Here is a 21438-nt window from a genome sequence, read left to right as displayed (position 1 = left end):
ATGATTATTTGTAATTTCATTTCTCGGTTCAATTTCATGTGAATAATTATTTGTAGTTTCATTTACATGTTTATTGTATTTTTTTAATTTTTTACTATCTGGTTCTAGCATAATCTTGTCATCTGCAATTTTAGTATCTTCATCAGTTCCAGAGCTGTGTTTTCTTTTTATCTTTTTTGATTCAGTGCTATTTTCTTCTGTTAGTTTATTCTCCTTCTTTTCACTTTTTATTTCAATACGAGACTCCTTTGCTTTTGAATGTATATCACTAGACAAATTAGTTTCATCCTGTTTTCTTTTTATCACTTTACTTTCATTATTTACATCTTTTTCAGCATTATCAAAAGTAGTAATACTTAAAATTTCATCAGGATTTGTATGTGAAGGTAAAAGACAATCCATTTTTTTAAAATCCTATAATATGAAGCATTCACATTATAATTATAATAGAACTCGTATATTATATTTATTTGATATTATTTACCTTAAGACATTCTTCAGCTTCTTCTGGTGTATCAAATTCCACAAAAGCAAACCCTTTTATTTTTTTATTGATCTTGTAGTGAGGCAAAGAAACATATGCAACATTTCCGTATTGAGAAAAAATAGAATTTAACCAGTCATGAGTAGCACCTGGTGGTAAATTTTGAACATATACTGTACAGTCTTCTGTATTTTTCTTTTGTTTGATTGGAGTTATACGACGAACTTTTAAGCCATTTTCAGAAATAGATAACATTGTTGATGCTTGGAGTGCTTTAGCTATCCTGTTTATATCTGTGGTTAATTCTCGGATTTTGTTGAATCTAATAAAGACACTGAGATCAATATCTATAAAAAATAATATATCATTTCCAATATTAGTTATTATTAGAAGGGCTCTTAAATCTTACAACTTGATAAAAGATATTAAATAAAGCTTATTCTTACATGGATCTTCCTTAATAAGGTTTCCTAAGAATCGATCTTTAGTTAAATTTGCATCGGAAAAATAAAATTCCATTTGTTTAAGTATAGCTGCATGCAACGCTCTTTTTCTAAATCTTGGTTTATTATGTGATATACCTTTTACTTGATTATTTGTTTCGACTAATGGCATTTCAATTGGTTTTTGTACTTGTGGTACTGGAATTTTTTCTGCTGCTAATTCCATATCAGAATGCTGTTCTTCCATGACCATTGTAACTATAAAAAATAACAAAATGTTTAAATATTTCCAATGTTATAATTATTATTAAATGTATTTTATTTTGAACGATATATCCAACACGATTAAATGTTCGCAAAATATCCTTTTTTTTTACCTTCTATTTTATTTCAGTATCTCAATGACACCAAACAGTAAACAAGTAACACTTAATACGGTTTAGGTTAACTAATTTCTGTAGGTTTGAATTAACAGAAAGAAACACAATTGCAAAAAATATATAAAAGTAATGAAACAGATCTTGTACCAGAATTTTAAGTGATCGAAGCGCCGTTTGGTAATATGCTTTTACCTTATTCATTTATTTTCTGCTGTTAAGGTTCCTTACCAGCGTTTCTACGGAGCAAATTTTAATTTTATCAAAGAATACATATAATACGTATGATTTTACGTTGGTAAGACAGTTTTCAGTTCTTACCGACTAAGTTTTTTGAATAAGGTAATTATCTTTTACCGATAAAGATCTGCATTGTCGGCTAAATTATAATATAGCGATAATAGATTGATATCTTTTTATATAAATAATTAGGTCTTTGAAGTTGATAAAATGCACTCTTCTACTCTTGGTGATTTTTAGTCATACTGTAGAACTTTTTGACGAAGTGTCCGAATACTTTCCTCTGTCATATTGTTTGCTTTCCCGAATTGCTTCGTCATTAATTTCCTCAATTCGTCAATTTTTTCATCCATCTCTTCCCACTGCCTTTCTCTTTGTACCTGAAGGCCCTTTTGTTTGTATAGTTTTTTCTACTGAAGTTCTTTCTGTACCTTACTTCTCTCAACTATTACCTCTTTTGTCGGTCTCCCTTTTTTTTGTAATTTAGATTTACCACTCGGGCTACTCTGTGTACTGACCGAGTCACTAATCCTTTCTTTATTCTCTTTCTTTTTTTTATTGATTTAATATAATTAATTAATATAAATGATAGAAACACAGCTACACTCTACACTCGACGTCTATACAATAAGTTTAATTATCCTCGATATCTAGCTGAAGTGAATAACAGTAGTTTCTTCAAAAGAACATGCAAATCCATGAAAAGTTATTCGCATCAATCGTTAAGAAAAATTATCATTAATAAATAAATGATTCTTTCTAATCGTTTGTAATCGTTTTAATTGATTCTAAATCTACATAGTCAAAAATCGGTGTAAAAAACTACTTTGTGAATTTTAATAAAATGTACTAGTAAAAACGAAATAATTTAGTATTATTATATTTATAGATTACTACACGCGCCATACTATACAAGAATTAATTTTATCAGTTTCAAAAATGGCGCCAATTCACACAATAATACTTTATGTAAAGACTACGATTTCTACGAAATATCGCCTGTCATTCTATTAATAAATAACTATATTATATTAAAAATAATGTATATTACACGTCTAGATTCAGAACCGTTTGAAATTATATATTTTAGATGTCCTTTAAAATGACGGCAATAAATCCGTAAAAATTCAATGTTTTCTATTTGTTTTTTAATCCACGGATATCCGATTCTCAAGGTGCGCTTATTCACAATTGTCCTTTGACAAATCGCACAACTAGTACATATTTAAATAAATTATAACTTACTATAAATAATAGGCTGATAGAGACGTGGATATTTTTAATAATGTATCGTTACAATATTAATTATTCACGTTCACTAAGATTATTTTTGAAAAAGTGAATTATTTTTCGTCATTTCGCTCGCAATTATTACAGTCACACGATTTACAATAATTATTAATTTCGTACTTAGGACGGAATAAGATAAGGGATGAATCATAATGTTACGATAAACGCTTCGATATGAAACTTCGTAATACTCTTAAAAATATTTTACCATTGCAAATTACAATTGTGCACTCCACGCAAAAAAGATTAATCGTGAAATCTATTTTACAAGAGACATATCATTTAATGCAAGTTATATATCTGGTCCACTAGTCGTACGATCTCGAATTCATATTTTTTTCTTATTTTATAAATGACAACTTTAAAGTATGCATACAGGATGAATCAGCTAAAGGATAAACTTTTCTACTTTTTTAATGCTCATGATCTTGAATGTAGATGACCATTAAAATTGCCATGAAAAAGGCTACAATTCTAGGGGCTCGAAAAGGCACGATACCATTTAAAAAAATGACGATGGACTTTTAAATCTTCTAAAACACCACTACCTGGGAAAAAAATAATCCCCAGAACATGACTGATTTGTCGATAATAAACAATTGTTACTTAAAACATTTTGTTTCTAACAATAAAATTGTAGAATTTATTTGGGTGGTTGGTTTTAACATTAGTTGACTCATCCTCTACACAGGGCGGCCACGCCGAGAATGGGTTTGCTAAGAATGTCTGATTGGCTGGAACGGCTGGGTGCTGTCCGACCTGATGCCTAATAAAGAAAGAGAAGCGAACATATCGAAACAGAATATAATGCAGCCATGTCGATAATGGTTGCGGAACGGCACAGACGCAAGAGGGATGGTGCACTTGCTCCGCCTATCCCTACTTTTTACGCTCTCAAAGTCCACAGAGTAGGATCTTCGTAAAATAGTCATATGATTCTAAATTTTCGATGGATACACTAGAAGGCTTCGTGGATACACTTATATATGTTTCACGGTCAACCATAGATAAAACAAACATTTAAATGTCTAATACTTTATCGCGCTATCTTATTCATTATCAAGAAAAAAGTTCATCGTTTCCTGAGAGCGTAGCAAAATATTTTTTGTTTTTACACTCGAAACCTTCTCCCCCCCTCCCCAAAAAAATCATAAATTACGATTATATTAAAGATATATATATATATATATATATAATAAAATAATATAATTAAATATATAATTGAAGTCTTTTATAGAAGAAGATAAAATCATGCGACAAATAAAAAAAGTAGATACTACGTTTGTATGCAGAATAATAACCATATACGAAGTTATGTTATCGAACATTTTTAAAATCGATTCGAGAATTATCATCCATTCTGAGCTAACAGAATTAAAATGTAAAACGTAGAAAGGAAGAGAGAGAGACAGCATAAAATCGAAAGTATTATCGTTCGTAATATTTTTTCTACGTTCGCGTAATACAATCGATTTCTTTTTCTTCGTAATGTTTACCTTGCCATATTACGGCATCACAAATTTAAAAAAAAAAAGGGTGCTGCACTCTGTCATTTTTACCAACATGAATAATAGTTATACACGATTAGAAATGTATTTTACACAAATGATACTATTTCCATTATCGATTTCGAAATTGAGAAATTATAATGATTATTAATCTAAGTATTACTTATTTTTATTTTTTTAGTATCATATTTAAGAAGATGAAGATGTCATCTTTCGAGCTATTCGATCAATCCGAAACCTGAATTTTACGTATTGCTGTATCATTATTTTACAAACAGACAAACATTGCTCAACTATGATTAGAAAAGAAAATTCGCTAAGTACGACTTCTTCGTTTTCACGGGGATTTATCATTATCATTAATTACTATCGCTCGTTGTGTAAGAATAGAAATATCTAATGATTATACTGCAATTTTATAATGAATAAACTTATCTATTCGAGCGGGCGAAATAGAAATCGCGCTCTTAATACATTGACAGTCCGAAACAAAGATCATACTTACGTTCGACCTGTCTTACTTAATTAAATCATTTTATATGTTTATTTGCTTTTCTTTTTTTATTGGAAAGAAATACAAACCGTGCTCTTAATACATTGACAGTTAAAAACAAAGATCGTACTTATATACGGCCTGTCTCACTTAATTAAATCACCTAAAATTTTCTTTCGCTTTTTTCCTTTTTTTTTTATTGAAAGAGTAATATGCAAAACTTTCCAACGAAGGATATAATATATATTTTTTTTATGGAAAAATTGTTAAGTGATCGAATTGAATGAGACTCCTTTATACTTGTAATTCGTATTTTAACAAATGCTATTAAATTAATTCAAAATCGAAATACTACTTTCGAGTTTTGAACGATGAATAAATATCTAATTATTTACAATCGCGTTGTTCGTTCGTTGTATTTTAAACATAAGCGTAGAATGAAAGAAATCATATTTTTTCGTCAATGTAGTCAAAACGCAACGAAAATATTTCATCACTCTTGATAAACTATACAATTAACATTACCTAATTACTTCCTGCTTCAGAAACGTCAAATGATACAGAAGTATTTATGGTTCGTTTGTTCTTCCATCGCTTCGATATAAGTTCAATATTTATTTGATTTTTTCACACGACATCGATATATTTCTAATGAACTGCTCTACAGTGAGTCGATCGATTATTAATAACACGTGAATTAAAATCGTTCACAGCAAAGAATCGCCCGTGTTTTTTTACTCGAGTAAATTAAAATTGAAATACGATCAATTAGGAAGAAATTCCAAAAAGTTATGACAAAATTACTAGCTCACCACAGATGATTTTCAATCAACTTATTTCTGAATTTTCTTTGAAGAGATATTGGTGATAGAAAAAAAAATTTAGAGAGTATCTAAAAGGGAATCCAAGAGATCCAACTGGTTTTCATCCCAGCCTGCCGTGGCGATTAGGAGACCCGTGAGATCATCTTCGGTAAGATTAACTTGCGTTGATTCGGGTACTTCCGAGAGTGTGTCTGGTATCGGGGATGAAACGCTACTAGGTGGTGTCTCGTAAAGGGCGGAAAGACAGGTGGTAGGTGGTACATAACTATTTTGCAACGAATGATTGCTCGTTGTTAAAGTAGGGGACAATGTCGTCGATGTTAAGGCTGTCGTCGTTGATGTCGTTGTTGTCGTTGAATTCGTTGTGTTGTGTTGTTTTCTCGATCCTCGATTACGTTGAGTCGTCGAGGCCCGTCGTCTCGTTCTTTTACCTTCTTCCATACGTTCCAAGTCAAGTTTCCAAAAGCCACCCTTTCCAGGCTCATCTTTCGAACGTGGCAACTTGACGAAACATTTGTTCAACGATAGATTATGCCGAATCGAGTTCTAAGGATAACAAAAGAAAATTAAGATTACCAATAAATTCTTGGGTGCTAATTCTATTACCTGCCAAGCTGGATCAGCATATTTGTAGTATAAAAAATTATCGCGAATCCATGCATATATGTTCGACAGGGACACTTTGTTGTTGTTCGCGCGCATCGCGAGACATATGATCGTGGCGTAGGAGAATGGTGGCTTTGCGTCTGGATCTGCTCGATATTTATCGGCGTTATCCGCGAGATCTGATGATAAGAAAGACGGAGTAATCATTTTTATTTAATAAAACAATGGCAGATTTCCATAAATAAACAGAGTGTTATCAGTAGAGTATCATCAAAATACTCTGTATACATTCAATTAAATAAATTATCCCAAATGTATTTTACTAATAACAAGATGAAAAAGGAAACGATGGAAATGAGAGAAATATTTAGGTTCGTCGAGTTACGCGTTAGATCTTTCCTGTACATCATTAATGTACTACTTTGTAATGTTAATTACCTAATTCTGCCTTAAGTAAAGGTGACATCTTCTTCGGGGGCTTTCGTACTACCGGTGGAGGCGATGGCGAACATGTTGGCGTTGACAAACTAGATGCACTCGTAATGTCTAAAGATTGTAGCCACGAAAGACTTGTTAATTCTGCTTCTACTCCGTACTCGTCGACCTCCATATTCTTCGATGAACCGTCGTCCATCGGTATCTCAACTTCGGCCAACTCTATCCTCATTTTCTCCATCTCTCATCACCCAAGCGTGAATTGCGCGATAAGCGCCTTCTAGACACATATACTTAACGTATATATATATATATACAAATATACATATATATCTACTAAAAGAATGAAAGATCTGACATTAATAATTTATCGTTCAATGTTTTGTTTCTTTGATTTCCTTTCCTAAGGAAATTTTTATGGAAAAATTTCTGCAACTATTCTATCAAAACGTTAATATTTTTCATATACATATGACTATATTTAATTTCAAACTATACGTCATAAATTTGATCATTCCTACGTCAATGGAATACGAGAACTTTCCGATTTTACGCAGTTCGACTTACCCCTTATTTAGAACTCGCACTGATCCTCAAGATACACTATAAACGTACGAGCAGAAGATATAAGAAGAACGTTGATGTTCTTTCACGAAAATATTCAGAAAACACAATTTCAATCACACCAATGAGTTTTTGCAATGAACAAATGTCGAACGACAAATTTAATATCAGTGATGTCGAGGATGCTCTCGTAGCTTCGCAGAAGAGACGTTACCGATCGATCATAAGATTTTCGAAAAATTGATTTAATAAAATATATAATGTCGATGAAATTAATTTAAATAGATCGATAATAGGAAAAAAAATTGATTAACGATGTTTACAAAATATTTGAAAGAAAAAAAGAAAACGAGAGAGAAAGAAGGAACAGAAAACTCGTTGTTTTAGTCCGCGTGATCTCACGAGTTCGACTAGTAGCGTTGGTAGTGGAGGAAGCACAGGCAAGCAACACCCTCAGTTCCCAGTGCACCCTCAGCCCCCACTGCCAGCAGTAGCGCCATTGGTAGAGCTAACAACAAGGCATAAGGCGAGCAGGTCGGCCGGTGCGCGTGCGGCGACAGGTGCTGGTCTCCCTTTCGCAGGTGAACCACACATGCGCCGCTGGGAGTATAGACTCGACCCTCTTTTTCCCTCTCGTGAACTCACCACCCCAGACGCACCGGCTCGTCCAAGGGAACTTACCCTTGTGCTACCGTCACGGCGCACTAGCTTCAATTTTCTCCAACCTTCCGTTCGTGCACAGGAAAACCTGAACGACAAGCCCCGAATGTCCGATCTCTGATCAGAAATAATTTTATATTATCGATGCTAAAAATGTCGATTTGTTCTGACGTCTTAATAACTTTGGTCCTTTTTACTTATACGATTCTATCGATATGATTAAACACTAATAATTGTTTATGAATATGGAAAATTCAATAAGATTTACTCAAAGAAATGTAAAGAAACGTAAGATAGATCCATTATCGCTGCTGATATTTCATCGCGACGAGTAATCGACGGTACACAAAGGTTTATATAAAGTGTTTTATAAATACATATCACACAAAACTTTAGGTGGTATATCTATACATTAAAGAAGTAAAAAATGTTATATTAACATACATCTAACCTTGATTTTCGAATAATAAATAATTCAAGAGGAAATGTTCGAATGCCCGTATCTTGCCCCCAATTATTCCTATGAATGGATGGAAATATTCTGCGTTTTTGGGAAGTTTTCTTTGTATGGTCGACGTACTTCTAGTTCATTTCCGTTGTTGATACGGACATGCATAAAATGCATGTTAGTTATTTCAATATTAATATACAACCAAATTTTCTTTATTTTAGAACATTACTAATCTCTGTTAACACTACTTGTGAGAATAAGATACTGACTACACAAAAGTTTGTACGTTTCATGTCAATGGACATTATTCACATTAGATAAGATCAAAGCGTACCGAATAAGTCGTACAGCAGTTTGTGTTGAGGCAAGAAACGGACACTTCGAATATTTTCTAATCATTCATAACTTGAAAATTAAGATATATTAGGCGTATACTTATATGATATTTTTACTTGTTTAGTGTGCTCCTGAAAACATATTCTTGAAATATAAACGTTATGTTCTTAAAGATAAAAAACAATCGATACTAATATTTAAAAATAACTTGAATTTTTATCTTTCATACAAAAAATATTATATTCTTTGTTAAATATTTTGAATAAATGAAAGAATATTAATATTATGACTCCGCCTCTAACATTTAGTTATTATCTTTTGCGTGCAAGATGGCACGTGCTTATTGACTTGTGAAAGTACAATTCCTTTTTTTTTACTGCCTTATTCTTCCTACTTCCGGTTCAAGGGCACATGAGTTTCGAGAATCTAACTTCACCTGGACGAGACTATAACTATATTGGCTTTTACTTTCCCGGGTGCAATTTCCTATGACGAAAGTTTATAGTAATTCTCCTAAATTATTAATGTATTCTAAAAACCTACTATTGAGTAATTAAGATATATTACATAAATACTTTTTCGCAGAATAAGATGAATGTATTATTTGTTTTAATATTAAAAAATACCTTACATGAATTAAACTAAAAAAATGAACAAGAAATAGAATGCGATTATAACTTACTGGAATTATTAGTTTTAGAAATAAACTCGGATCGGATGAAAACAATAAGGCAGGAAATGAAAAATATTAGAAAAGATCTAGTTATTTTGATGGAACCATAAAGATGATAAGAAAAAATATGGATGGATAAGTGAAGCCGAATAGAAATTTGGGGGTGTGGCGTTTACCCGGCCAACTTGGTACAGCTCCATTGATCGAATTGAGGAGGCAGCGATCGGGGGCTAGCCCGCAGAGAGAAAGAGAGTGGGAGAGAGTGACGCGGAGATTCTTTTGTGACTCTCTCTCACATCATTGGTCGTCTTCCTCCCCTTCCCCTTCCACTTCAGCAATGTTTGTGAAATTGACACTGGCGCAGAGAGAGAAGATGATGTGCGCGCGCGCGCGCCTTACCCCGCTTCTATCTACTGGGCGTTTTCCCAATGGAAAGAAGGATGGCAGATTATCCCCTAAGCACACCATTTTTTTTCATTGATCTTTTTTCAGTACTTCATTAATTATTCAAAAATTTGATTAATATTTAAACAATTTTCGACTAGCAAATCGTCGTTTTAATGTTATTTAAAAACTTTTCACATTGTTTTTTGATTTTTTCGTTTGGGATCAGATGATCTAATGTCTCGTCGAACAAATGACGATCTCGAATGTGTTTACAGATAGGAGTAATACGCAATTATCAAAAGTTTTAGACATTGTAAGTTTTAAATATAGTTAAGTTTCTATTATACGTAGTTATAATGGTTTACTTTTTATTACAGATTTTTATAGAACGATGAATAGGCAGAAAAATGTAATCAAATTTTTTATCAACATATTCTGAGTCCGTTCATATTCGTTTTCAATAAAATTGTTAAATTCAAGCTTGCATCAGAATTATGAAAAAAAAAACCTATATTATAAGTCTGGGAAAAAGTTATTACAGCTGTGATCTCTAATCTCCGAGTTTTCAATCGCACGTCATTTACCCAGTGCTTGCGTGTTTTGCGACTTATTCAAGAAGAAGTTATAGGCAACGTAATTGTGTGAACGTCATCGGGAAGTTTAGATGAGAATGAACAGATAATCACAAATTTAAACGAAAATAAACATGATTAAATTTTCTCTTAAAATTTCAGAGAACTTATTTTTCAATCGTACGATATTAATTGTAAAATACCAAAATCAAGATCAATCAATTGCAACTTAACTAATTTACATTGAAACTAATCATCTTTTTTTTTTCTCTCTCTCTCTCTCTCTCTTTGCAATGAGAGAAATAAATTAAAGAAAAGTTTCAAACTAATCAGTATAAAGCATCATAGCACATTATTGCGCTATTTAAGTACCGATTAATTGAAGAAGAGAGAAAGATAGAAAGAGATAGAGAAAGATAAGAAAATAAAAAAAAATAAAAAATAAAAGTACCTCCGTGAAAGTCTGTCCGCTACGTCGAAGTAAAAGTATCTTCGCGCACGATCAATAATCTCCTGGGAACATCCGTCCCACTGCCGTTTTCTCTAAGTGTGGGCAGCTCTGTATGATAGCGCAGGGCCAGCAGCAGCAGTAGCCATTGTCAGTACCAGCACCGACAGTACTGAACACCTGCTACCCTCCATTTCTATTTATACCGCTTCTACCACTACAACAGCCACTACCATCTATTTTTTTTCCTCCTCCTCCTTTTACTCTTTCTCTACCCACCCCCTGTCGAACGTCAGGTTGTGACTCACTAACACCTTCCATTCTAGCTGCTACACATCATCAACGAACACCACATCATCACGGTCCCTCGTCGTTACCATTCGTTACGTATATTTACGTATCACGATCGCGAAGCTTTTCTTGCAAGGAGGGACAACCCCGAAGAGAGAGATTCGGCACACTCATTAATTCATTCGTTCGTGACGCTAATGCGAGTACGTTCCAGAGAGAAAGAAAGAAAGAAAGAGAAAGAGGATGAATTGCATCGTTCATTTCGACGCGATCGTCTAGGATTAAATTCTTCTTATTTTCTTTTTTTTTTTTTTCCGTTTTTTTTGTTCTTTTTTTTCTAATGAGAAAGATCATAAAATCTTTGTATCTATCTTGATTTACAATGAGCAACAAGATTAAATGAGATTCATTCATTTTATCATTATTATAGATCATATAAATTAATTTATTATGAATATTATTATGAATTTTTTTGATTTTTATCAAATTATTAATGAGCATCAATTGAACTTTTTCGATGAACTTATTGTCATATTGGAATTTTATTTTTGAAAATTCAATCCTTAAGTGAGAAAGGAATGAAGCGAATCGAAGTCTCCTTGAAGCAGAGAGAAGTCGATCGACTTGAAAGGCCTTCTCTCAGATAATAGTTGTAGGTCATTGTAAAAGCAATGATGTGGACGTATTTCAATGGACGATTTAAAAGAACAGATAATGCCGAGTGGTTACGGTTATAGACATTAAACGAGGATAGTTTCCGGGAGGGCGGAGGCGCTCACATAAAATATTCACGAGAATTGATTCTTTCTCGACGACCACTAGTGGCCACCAGCAATGACAACAGGAGTAGTAAAAGTAACACCAGCAGCAGCTGGTAGCAGCCAGCATAATGACTGTGCCAATGACTGAATAAATACATCAAATTGCTTTTACCAATTCTCTTCCAGTTTATTTTCTAACATCTACGAATCTATGTAATGCTACATTTTCTTCAAAAATTACTAATGATTGCCGTTTCCTGATATGCAAATGCACGCTAGAAGTTTATTAAAGAAATCTTTATTTTTCACAATACTTTTAATGATAATCCTACACTAACAGATATTGAACAATATTAAGAAAGTTAACAAACTTTTAACATTTTCGCTGTTTAGTAAAAAAACAATGTTTTGTAAAGAAAGCATCTATATCTTATAAAACTTTGTTTATATTTTATAATCTGTTAATTATAAGAATTAAAAAAATAAACGGTTACTAAATAATAACGATGAAATTTTAAGAAATATAATGTAATAGAAAGTGGTCAGCTTACTCACCAAGATGTTGATATCTAGCTGATTACGTTGAAAATTGTTAATTTCTTCTTCAAACTTCGTTGAAAATTGCACACGAACAAATAAATTCTTTTTTCTTTCCTTTCAAAATAAGTATGATTGTCGAAAGTCAACATTGCGAATTACAATAAAGAAATAATTTTATCGCGTATCCAATGTCCCGAGTCAGAAACTAAATTGCACTTTTTGCAGCTCGTATTTGGAAGTCGATTAATCATCGCTCACCGATTGTTCAACAATATACGTATAAAAAGAAATAAAGATGAATGTTTAAATTTTACAACGAAACATAAAAATCAAATTCGAACTAAGGTCCGTTGTGATTAGTGGCACCTGCACCATCGACCATCGCTGTCGCCGTTCTACTGCCATCTTCTTACTTGTGAAAACGTTACCACCACGACAGAAACGAAATTGCATTCTTTGCAACTCGCCTTTGGGAGTCGATCGATCATCTCCCATTAATTATTTAGAAATATACATATACACAAAATAAGATGAACGTTTAAATTTTTCAATAAAACGCAAGAATCGAATTCGAACTAAAGACGTTTTTTAATTAGTGGCGCCTGCATCATCAACCATCACTGTCGCCGTTCCATCGCCATCTTCTTACCTCTGGAAACTTTACCACTGTGATAGGTGTACTACATCTGTTTACAAAAAAGTCCTATCGATTGTTGATTGTGCTTTTCTTAGTCAAGGTTTATACAACAACGAAATACAATAAAACAATCTGCATTTAAGTTTGGAAGGTATAATAGGAGGTAAAAATACTGAACATTTTCAGTTCGTAAATATCTACGTTTTACAGCGTCTTACATGTTATGAAATAAATTAATTGTGTCAATGCTAGAATAGAATGTATAATTAAAAATAAAAGAGGCAATTTTACTAATAATGTTGAATTAAATAGAAAATGATAAATAATATGAAAAAATTGTTAATAACTTTTGATAGTGAATACGCCTTGATTTTAACTTTACGGCAAAAACGATTTTCATTTAAATCTTTATCGATTATGAATATCGAAGTATTAATAATGCTTAAATATTAATTATGACATTTAAATATACCTTATTTTCGATTACTTTCAATGAAAAATATTTTTAATATTAATTACTTTACGTTCTAAAAAATATAGTTAATTTCTTAAGTTGACTAAACAGTATATAGTCTCTTATTTTTATATTAGCTCTATCCTCCTTCACTTTGTATCATACACATATGTATAAGTGACAAAGACAGAGTTTTCTTTATTTCTATCTATCTTGTAAAGTATACTCTAGCTGCTTCTACTAGCTGCTATACAAACCTATAGTCATATATCTTTAGCTTTCAGCTGAGTACAGTTACCGCATTCTTATACATTAGTTGATCTATCAAGTAAAAACCTGGTTTTCGGATTGTTTATAATTTTTTTCTCTATAACTGTTTAGTGAATGTCAATAAAACTGTGCAAAATCGGTGCAAGTTATATAAAATGAAAATTTAGGATACTTGATAGCCTTTAATCTTATATTATTGATGTGTTTAATCTGTTATCAGACTGAATCGTCATAAAACCACATGTAAAATAACATTTATTTTAAACTGCAATAACTTTTAAACGACTTAGTGGATCAATTTGAAAATTTTACAATGGCTTAAGCATTAAATAAAAAATATTCTTTTAAATTTTCATTCTCTTCATAGCATTTTGACACACCTCCCAAACATCCTAGATGATTAATTAGAGCGTTAGTTTACGACGTATTTATAATTTTGATTTAATTTAACGTGAATAAAAACAAGAAAATATTGACACAAATAACTGAATAACTCAATAATTAAAAACTATTCAGTCTACAAGACATAAGAAATGTTAGAATATAGACAAGGGTCAAGATCCACAGCTGAGCCCGCAGCCTTTCTTTACGAATAGTGGATCGTTTTTATCGAGAAGATATCCGTAAAGGTGCAAATTACTGACATACGGGCTACATCCGCAGGTAGATAATATAGTAACGAAAAAGACGTTATTCTACTGCGAGTTTCAATGATTTATTTCTCTTGTATTACATCACTCCTACCACCGCATTGAACGTTTAATACTTAAACCTGTTCTAAGAAAACCACCGGCAATTGGGTGGAGTAGGCAACTTCTTCAGTACCTCCTTGACGAATTTACCTTTTATATTATTCTCCGTTGAACTCGTTACGCTCCTTACAAAAATCGTGGAAATTAAACGTTAGGCGAGATACAATTATATGTATATACACACGGTTATATCTACCAATATATTTATATGTATATACACATATGATCCGCGATGGGATCGGGTGAGAACCACGGCATTGCCAAGACGAAGAAGAATTTCATTCGAAACACAGGCAAGGCATTGTGACCTTTCGCTAAGGATGGAAGTTCCGGAGAAAAAGATAGAAACGTCTTCACGTAGTGATACACTTTCGTAACACGATCTTAAAAAGTTTAAAATTTAAGTCTTCCATTCAATAGGTTACTTACTGATAGAATGGCAAGTCAAGTGTTGAAACATCCCTACTCACTATGCGTAAGAATATTCTTTGCGACACAGTATAGCTCTAAGCAAGATAGTGGCGCCAATAAATATCGTCATCAATGAATTTTACTAACTACACTAGATTCGAGTGCAGTGACCCGCTCTTTACAAGAAACCAGAGTGGGAGTTCAAATGACAATAAAAAAGAAAGAAAACCCAATGCTCCAAGAAGGGATGCACATTTTCGCCTATTCGCTTTAAGGCTGATTGGTGGTAAATGGTGTTACTCCATTGTTAGCCATATTGTCCAAAACGCCACTAATATATGCTGCAACGTCAATAGTGGCTTCTTCTGCTTTCCTAATAAATGTATGCTCCAACAACTTGTTGTATTTCGGTCGCTGAGTTTCTTCCTTGATTAGACTAAAAAACGAATAATACAAGATAAATATGTAGGATAATATCTCTTTATCATGCTAGAAAATTATATATAAAAGACATACCATGTATTCACAAAGTTAACAAAATCCATTGTAAAATGATTTCCATTTTCGTTGGGAGATAGGCGAGGTGGATCACCCTGTACTACTTGGTAGAGTTGCTCAAAAACGGAGTTCCATTTTGGATAAGGAAAGTAACCAGTAGCAACCTCCATCAAAGTAATACCCAATGACCATACATCGCTTCTTACGTCATAACCCCTTGCCCGCTGAGGGTCTATCCTTTCCGGCTGAAACAATAATGACATAAGTCTGTAATAACGATCATAACTACAAACAAAGATTCATAAAATATACACTTACTGCCATATATGGTCTACAACCAGCATCCCTAGTTCGTGCGATAGAGTCTACTAGTTGTCCTGATATACCAAAATCGCAAAGTTTTATATTGCCACGACGATCAAGTAAAATATTGCTAGGTTTTACATCTCTATGAATTATTTTCAATTTTTCTTTGAGGTAATTCAACGCTTTTACTGTAGCTACTGTAATTTTTCCTAAAATACATTCGGGTATCCTCTCATTTAATCTCTCATAGATGAATTTATAAAATTTGTCTAAAGAGGTGTCCATTAACTCCATACAAATCCAACAATCTCCCTAAATAATCACAATATAATAACATAATTAATAATTATCAAAATGAACACGTATACTAACGTTTACTGAAACAAACCTCTTTAAATAAAGCTCCATAAAACTGCACAATGCAAGGACATTCGTTGGATTTCATTACAACCTCCAAATCCATTAATAATTGCTTCTGTTCTCTTTCATCCACCGTTGAACGTATTCTCTAACCAAAATAATAATAAATAAATTTGCATATAAGATCTCGAAATAATGTAAAAATATTAATATGTAAATATTGTATAATTTCAAAAACAACAAAGGTTTACATACCTTCACAGCCATAACAGTATTGCTTATCCTATGTATCATTTTATTTACAGTTCCAAATCCTCCTCTGCCAATTTCTCCTAAATCTTGAAGATCCTCGCTTGTGAAATCATATACCACATCTGGATTTAATTGCAATTTTCCAGTACTTTGCATAGACTGACACATTCGCAACTTATCTCTGTGATATTTAATCCAAATATATTATTACTAATTTTGCTAACGTTAACAATTTTAACTAGATTCCATAAAATTGTATTTCATTACCTTGCTTTATCAGGAAGAAAATCTTGTTGCAATACCATTGTACGTGGTCTAACTGGCAACTTAGGTAGAGGCAAAGGAAGGCTTGGACGCGATGATCTGTAATTATTTATTATAATATTAACATCTTATCTATGGATTACAACTGCAAATTAAGTATTTTTTTTGTTACAGATGACTCCATCTGACGTCAAATTAACCGTTATTTTTATTACGAATGTTATTCTTTTCCTAACCCCTAGATAAAGTCCTAATTTTTTTAAATTTTACAAAGGAACATTTATAAAATTTGTTACTACATACACTGGTGGTCGTGCAGAGGTTCCAGTGGAATTTGTCTGAGAGGAATTAGTTGAATTAGCAAATGACAGATTACTTCCTTGCGTTTGAGAACTTAACTTCAGTTGTCTTCTTTTCTCTGATAAATTAAGATATCAATATAAATGAAAAAAAATATATGTATATGATTATTTAAAACCAAATGAATTAGATAAAATACATACCAGACATTTCGTTTTGAATATCATTATTCGATCTAAAGTCCAGCCGTTGAAAATTAAATGATCTACCAGAACCTGAAATATTTATCATACGATAAAATTTTAATAACATAAACAACATTATGAAAGAATCACAACAAAGTAAAAGTAGGTATACACATAGAACGATCAATTCGCATCAGTAACAACAACGCTTAGGTTAGGATCAACGTATCCTCATTGATCCTCATACCAAATACTCGTAGTTAGAATAAGAATACCTAAATTAGTTTGATTCGAGGAATTCCCTTGATTTTCTGCCATTTTGAAAGTTTTAAATATCTAGCCGTCTTACGTAGAACCACTTGTCAAAGGCGCTCCCCTTAGGAGACCTTTCCGCAAGATCTCAACAGTCTGGCATATGTTATCTGCGGTAGACGCACCATTTGTGCGGTTTTTCTGTTCAAAGAAATCGCACGACAATGATATGCCTTATTTTTGATATATTCGTTTCGTTTAATTATCTCCACTGGTAGCACGAACTCGCTGAATCTCACTGTGAATATACCGCGATCATTTGTCCACTTGTCGATATACATTGGACGGCGTTCGCGCAGTATCGAAGGAAACAAGGCACGATTTTCATGAAAAGAATATTGATTGAATTAGCAACAATGATTGGATGAAAAATTAAAGTGATACACGAATTCTATTGGTCAAGTAAGCATGTTGAGATTCATTCATTTCGTTACTATTAAAAATTTACTCTCTTGTAACGTGATTACTCATAATTATTTCTAAATAAGCAAATAATTCAGTATATATATTTATTAACATAGTTATAGGCTGAAAAAACTTCATACATATATATATATTTTAATTATTAATTGTTTCTATCCTGAAAAACTTTTCCATGTAATCATAATAAACTATGACAGATCGTTATTAAATGACAGATGTTATAATCTTATTTCAAAACAACAGTGTTATTATTACTAGATATTATGAATTATAATCGTGTAAATAATTAATATAAAATAGTTAATCTAATTTATTATTTGTAATTGTGAAAAAACACGCATATGGGCTATTATCATAATGGATATAAAACAAAAAGTCATACAAAGATTCAATGAAAAGATTGGATCAAATTTGAAAGGACTCGATAATATTAAAAATTTCCATGAATGCCTCCAAGGAGAGAAGGATGACATTGAAAAATCTGTATGTACGAATTTATGCAGTCTAAAAATATTAATGTTATTAAACATGTTCACGTACAAATAATGATTATATATATATTGTATTTACAGTTATCCATGGTCTCAAGCGAAGCACCTTCAAAAGTTAAAGCAGCTGTAGAGAATGTAGAACATGTTACTGTAGAATTTGAGAAATTAAAAATGTCTGCAATAGAAATTCACAATAATATTCAAGAATCAATGAAAGAAAATAGTGAAAATTCTGAAGTACAAGATGTTATTGATAAGATAGGTCAATTAGATAAGTGCCTATCATATCTCAATTTTATAAAATGTATTGAGGATATCAGGTAATAACAATAGTTATATGAATAGTTCATATATATACAAATACATTGATACAAACTTTACTTAAGTATGTATTTTTAGTAATGAAATGGAAAATGCATTATTGTCAGCCGATGATGAATCTGTTATCACATTGTATACAAATCTTACTGAAATTAGTTGCCAAATACAAACATCTTCTTGTCATCACCTCGTAAATTATGTTAAAGAGACATTACATTTTTGGCATAATTTGATTAAAGAAAAATTATCAAAGTAAGTCTTTAAATACAACATTTTCTTTTTAATTTATAACAGATAATACAAATGGCTTAATCATAGGGAATATAATGATATTTTAAAAAGTTTGAAATGGCCTTTCTGTGGAACTAATGCACACACAATAATTACACCTTTACCTGAAACTATTACTAGATTTAAAATACTTACAGAATACCTGTTACATCTAGAACTACCGTATCCTTATCTTAATAAGCGTGATCTATTTATTATTTTACATTTTCATATTATCTTTAGAACCTTAATAAAATAATAGAGATGAAACTATAAAACCTGTGGTAACATCTGCTCTTCTGACTGATTTTGCACCTGTGTGCTTACCTATTACTCTACTAGTGCGCCCATTGAGGCAGAGGTTTATTTACCATTTTACAGGTAGTAAATTGACAAATCGGCAAGATAAACCAGAATGGTTTTTTACTCAGGTACTTACATGGATTAAAGATCATGTTCAGTGGGTACAAAAATATGTCCAACCTGTGGCAGATTCTATTGGACTCAGTCATATAAATGTGAAGGTACATGACTCATAATATGTAAATATATATCTATATGTATGTATTTTAATTAACATATAAAAATATATGTTAATAATTGTAATTGATTAAGTTCTATTAATATTTTTACATATTAGGCTGAATTTATGCGTGCTTTGGTACAATTAGCTGTTGAAAAATTACATTCCGAATTAGCAATAGCACAATACGATGATGCTTTATTTGCCCATTTGGTAGATGAAGCTCTTGGTTTTGAAAGAGAACTTAGAGAGACACTATTATATCCTTCTTCTCAACCAGCTACTGTATTTGTATTAACTCAAGCTCATATATTTGTAAAATGGATTAATATGGAGAAAAAATGTGAGCAAGAATTATATTTACTTAGCTTTTGTATGTTTTAATAAATATTTTTAAGTATCATTTCAGAAATTAAATTAAAATATCTTTTATTTAACTATACTTAATACAGATGCTACAGAAAAAATGGATGCAATATTAATTTCAAACACAGCCTGGGAAATTCTATTAGGACCTGATACTAATGACATCAAAGAAACGGAATGTGCTAGTGCTTTTCTTACACTTTTAACGACAATCTCCGATAGATACAAACATTTACCTCAACCTGGGCACAGGTAAATATACAATATTTAATATTTTCAGGAAAAAAACATGTAAAATTCAGTAACATAAATAATATTTTATATAGATTACAGTTTCTTGAATTACAATTAGAATTAATTGATGATTGGAGAGTAAGATTATTGCAATTGTTACATGAAGATTGTGTAGATCCATTAGCATCTCTTATGCCATGTATACTCAATACATTACATTATGTTGCTAATGTTTTGGAGGAATGGGGTGTTACTGTGGTATGTATAGTAATAATTCAAATAAAATAGAATAATTCTACTTATTTACTAGAAAATGCTGTTGTATGCATAGCACTTTTTGCAACTTCATTTCTTCAAAAAACAATTTGAAGCAGTAGAGTGTGCTACAGATGAAGGTAAAGATGTTACTGAACATATTGGAGAAATAGAAGGAACAGTATTTGATGAAGCTGTTGTTTTATTACGACGACTAGAAAAAGAGTTAGTTAATGAAATCAGTGATTCAGTAGCTTTGGATGTAAAAGCAAAAAGTAGACCTTATAGAACAGATAAGTACGTTTTTTAATTTTTAGAAAGCATATATGCAATAAAAACATTATATGTACTCGTTCAAAAATAAGTAACACTTTATATATAATGTAGAGTTTATCCGATATATCGAAAGGTCGATACGTACAAGTAAATATGTTATGGCGATATATTTAAGTTTTTAACAGAAAGTAAAAAGAACATCAAATTCGTCAACGAACGAAGTTGATATTTGTGCAATTCTAATTATTTCGAAATAATCACTATGAACTTGCTTACGAGACAATGTATGAGGATTCTTAAATCGTCCACTCAAATTTGCATTAATATTCCGAAAACTATTGATTATAAAAGTGCTGTTTCTTTGGAAAATTTATATCCTACAAGTAGCTTGAAATTATTTACAGCAAATTTCGTACCAAAAGATCCCTCGGCCAAATTTAATGGATATATCCCTATCGAAAAATTAAACATTACCTACAATCGTAGTAGTGGTCCTGGAGGACAACATGTAAATACTGTAAACACTAAAGTAGATTTAAGATTTAATGTAGAAGATGTGCTACATGGTTGTCGACTGAAATTAAAAAGAAACTATTGCAACAGCAAAAAAACAAAATAAATAAAGAAGGCTTTTTAATAATTAATAATATATAATGTAAACTTTTTATTTTTTAGATGGTTTGCAATGCAATCTTCAAAAGAAATTGCTTCATTATCAGTAACTCCTAGTGGTTGCCCTATGTTTCAAGAATTAGGTACAAGACTTCATGTATTACATGAAGCACTTACTTTACCATTATTTCATCAAGCTTGGAAACAGTTAGCTTTTCAATTTGATCAGGTATGAATATTATAGCAAACATGTATTTTAAAATAATAATAATAATATTTTAAT

The 21438-nt window shown here is 31.7% G+C and overlaps 4 protein-coding genes across 4 annotated transcripts in view; 1 reads left to right on the top strand and 3 right to left on the bottom strand.

Annotated features, from left to right (window-relative positions):
- The window catches only part of LOC106794017 (la-related protein 7), a gene marked incomplete in the record, with an annotated part of 3483 nt that extends 1935 nt beyond the window's left edge, over positions 1–1548 (bottom strand). Inside the window, 4 exon segments of the mRNA XM_014761396.1 lie at positions 1–414; positions 485–831; positions 931–1185; positions 1305–1548. Of these exon segments, the coding sequence (XP_014616882.1) occupies positions 1–414; positions 485–831; positions 931–1180 (1011 nt within the window).
- A 3589-nt stretch (positions 1549–5137) lies between these two features.
- Positions 5138–6948, bottom strand: LOC106793727 (forkhead box protein J1-A-like). Its single transcript, XM_014760893.1, has 3 exons — positions 6704–6948; positions 6266–6444; positions 5138–6205 (listed from the first exon to the last, which is right to left on the bottom strand). Exons 1-3 carry the CDS (start codon positions 6939–6941, stop codon positions 5717–5719), a joined length of 906 nt encoding a protein of 301 aa, XP_014616379.1. The 5' UTR covers positions 6942–6948; the 3' UTR covers positions 5138–5716.
- Positions 6949–14437: 7489 nt separating this feature from the next.
- On the bottom strand, positions 14438–17686 carry LOC106783911 (dual specificity mitogen-activated protein kinase kinase 4). The gene is made up of 9 exons (XM_014742916.1): positions 17348–17686; positions 17091–17162; positions 16891–17005; positions 16591–16686; positions 16327–16504; positions 16100–16219; positions 15724–16023; positions 15424–15650; positions 14438–15343 (listed from the first exon to the last, which is right to left on the bottom strand). Exons 1-9 carry the CDS (start codon positions 17388–17390, stop codon positions 15178–15180), a joined length of 1317 nt encoding a protein of 438 aa, XP_014598402.1. The 5' UTR covers positions 17391–17686; the 3' UTR covers positions 14438–15177.
- Positions 17687–17928: 242 nt separating this feature from the next.
- LOC106783905 (RAD50-interacting protein 1) overlaps positions 17929–21438 on the top strand; it is a 3977-nt gene continuing 467 nt past the window's right edge. The window contains exons 1-10 of the mRNA XM_014742901.1: positions 17929–18290; positions 18380–18618; positions 18698–18871; positions 18938–19072; positions 19152–19413; positions 19530–19755; positions 19865–20030; positions 20105–20270; positions 20344–20564; positions 21219–21384. Of these exons, the coding sequence (XP_014598387.1) occupies positions 18165–18290; positions 18380–18618; positions 18698–18871; positions 18938–19072; positions 19152–19413; positions 19530–19755; positions 19865–20030; positions 20105–20270; positions 20344–20564; positions 21219–21384 (1881 nt within the window). The 5' untranslated portion in view covers positions 17929–18164. The remainder of the gene's footprint in view (positions 18291–18379; positions 18619–18697; positions 18872–18937; positions 19073–19151; positions 19414–19529; positions 19756–19864; positions 20031–20104; positions 20271–20343; positions 20565–21218; positions 21385–21438) is intronic.

The sequence above is a fragment of the Polistes canadensis genome, unplaced genomic scaffold (genome assembly GCF_001313835.1).
Source record: "Polistes canadensis isolate GaletaPanama2010 unplaced genomic scaffold, ASM131383v1 scaffold_1, whole genome shotgun sequence".
In the NCBI taxonomy this organism is placed as follows: domain Eukaryota; kingdom Metazoa; phylum Arthropoda; class Insecta; order Hymenoptera; family Vespidae; genus Polistes; species Polistes canadensis.
The sequence above is the reverse complement of the archived record's forward strand: the minus strand, read 5'-3'. Positions and strand labels throughout refer to the sequence as shown.

What these genes read in the sequence shown, in the direction of transcription:
- LOC106783911 (XM_014742916.1), bottom strand. Translation starts at nt 17,390, where the DNA reads ATGGCAGAAAATCAAGGGAATTCCTCGAATCAAACTAATTTAG. An exon ending in ATGGAGCTTTATTTAAAGAG is followed by an intron (nt 16,024 to 16,099) that starts GTTTGTTTCAGT and finishes GTGATTATTTAG; the next exon opens with GGAGATTGTTGGATTTGTAT. An exon ending in GTTGTAGACCATATATGGCA is followed by an intron (nt 15,651 to 15,723) that starts GTAAGTGTATAT and finishes TTATTGTTTCAG; the next exon opens with CCGGAAAGGATAGACCCTCA.
- LOC106793727 (XM_014760893.1), bottom strand. Translation starts at nt 6,941, where the DNA reads ATGGAGAAAATGAGGATAGAGTTGGCCGAAGTTGAGATACCGATGGAC. An exon ending in TTTACTTAAGGCAGAATTAG is followed by an intron (nt 6,445 to 6,703) that starts GTAATTAACATT and finishes TCTTATCATCAG; the next exon opens with ATCTCGCGGATAACGCCGAT. An exon ending in ATGCTGATCCAGCTTGGCAG is followed by an intron (nt 6,206 to 6,265) that starts GTAATAGAATTA and finishes TGTTATCCTTAG; the next exon opens with AACTCGATTCGGCATAATCT.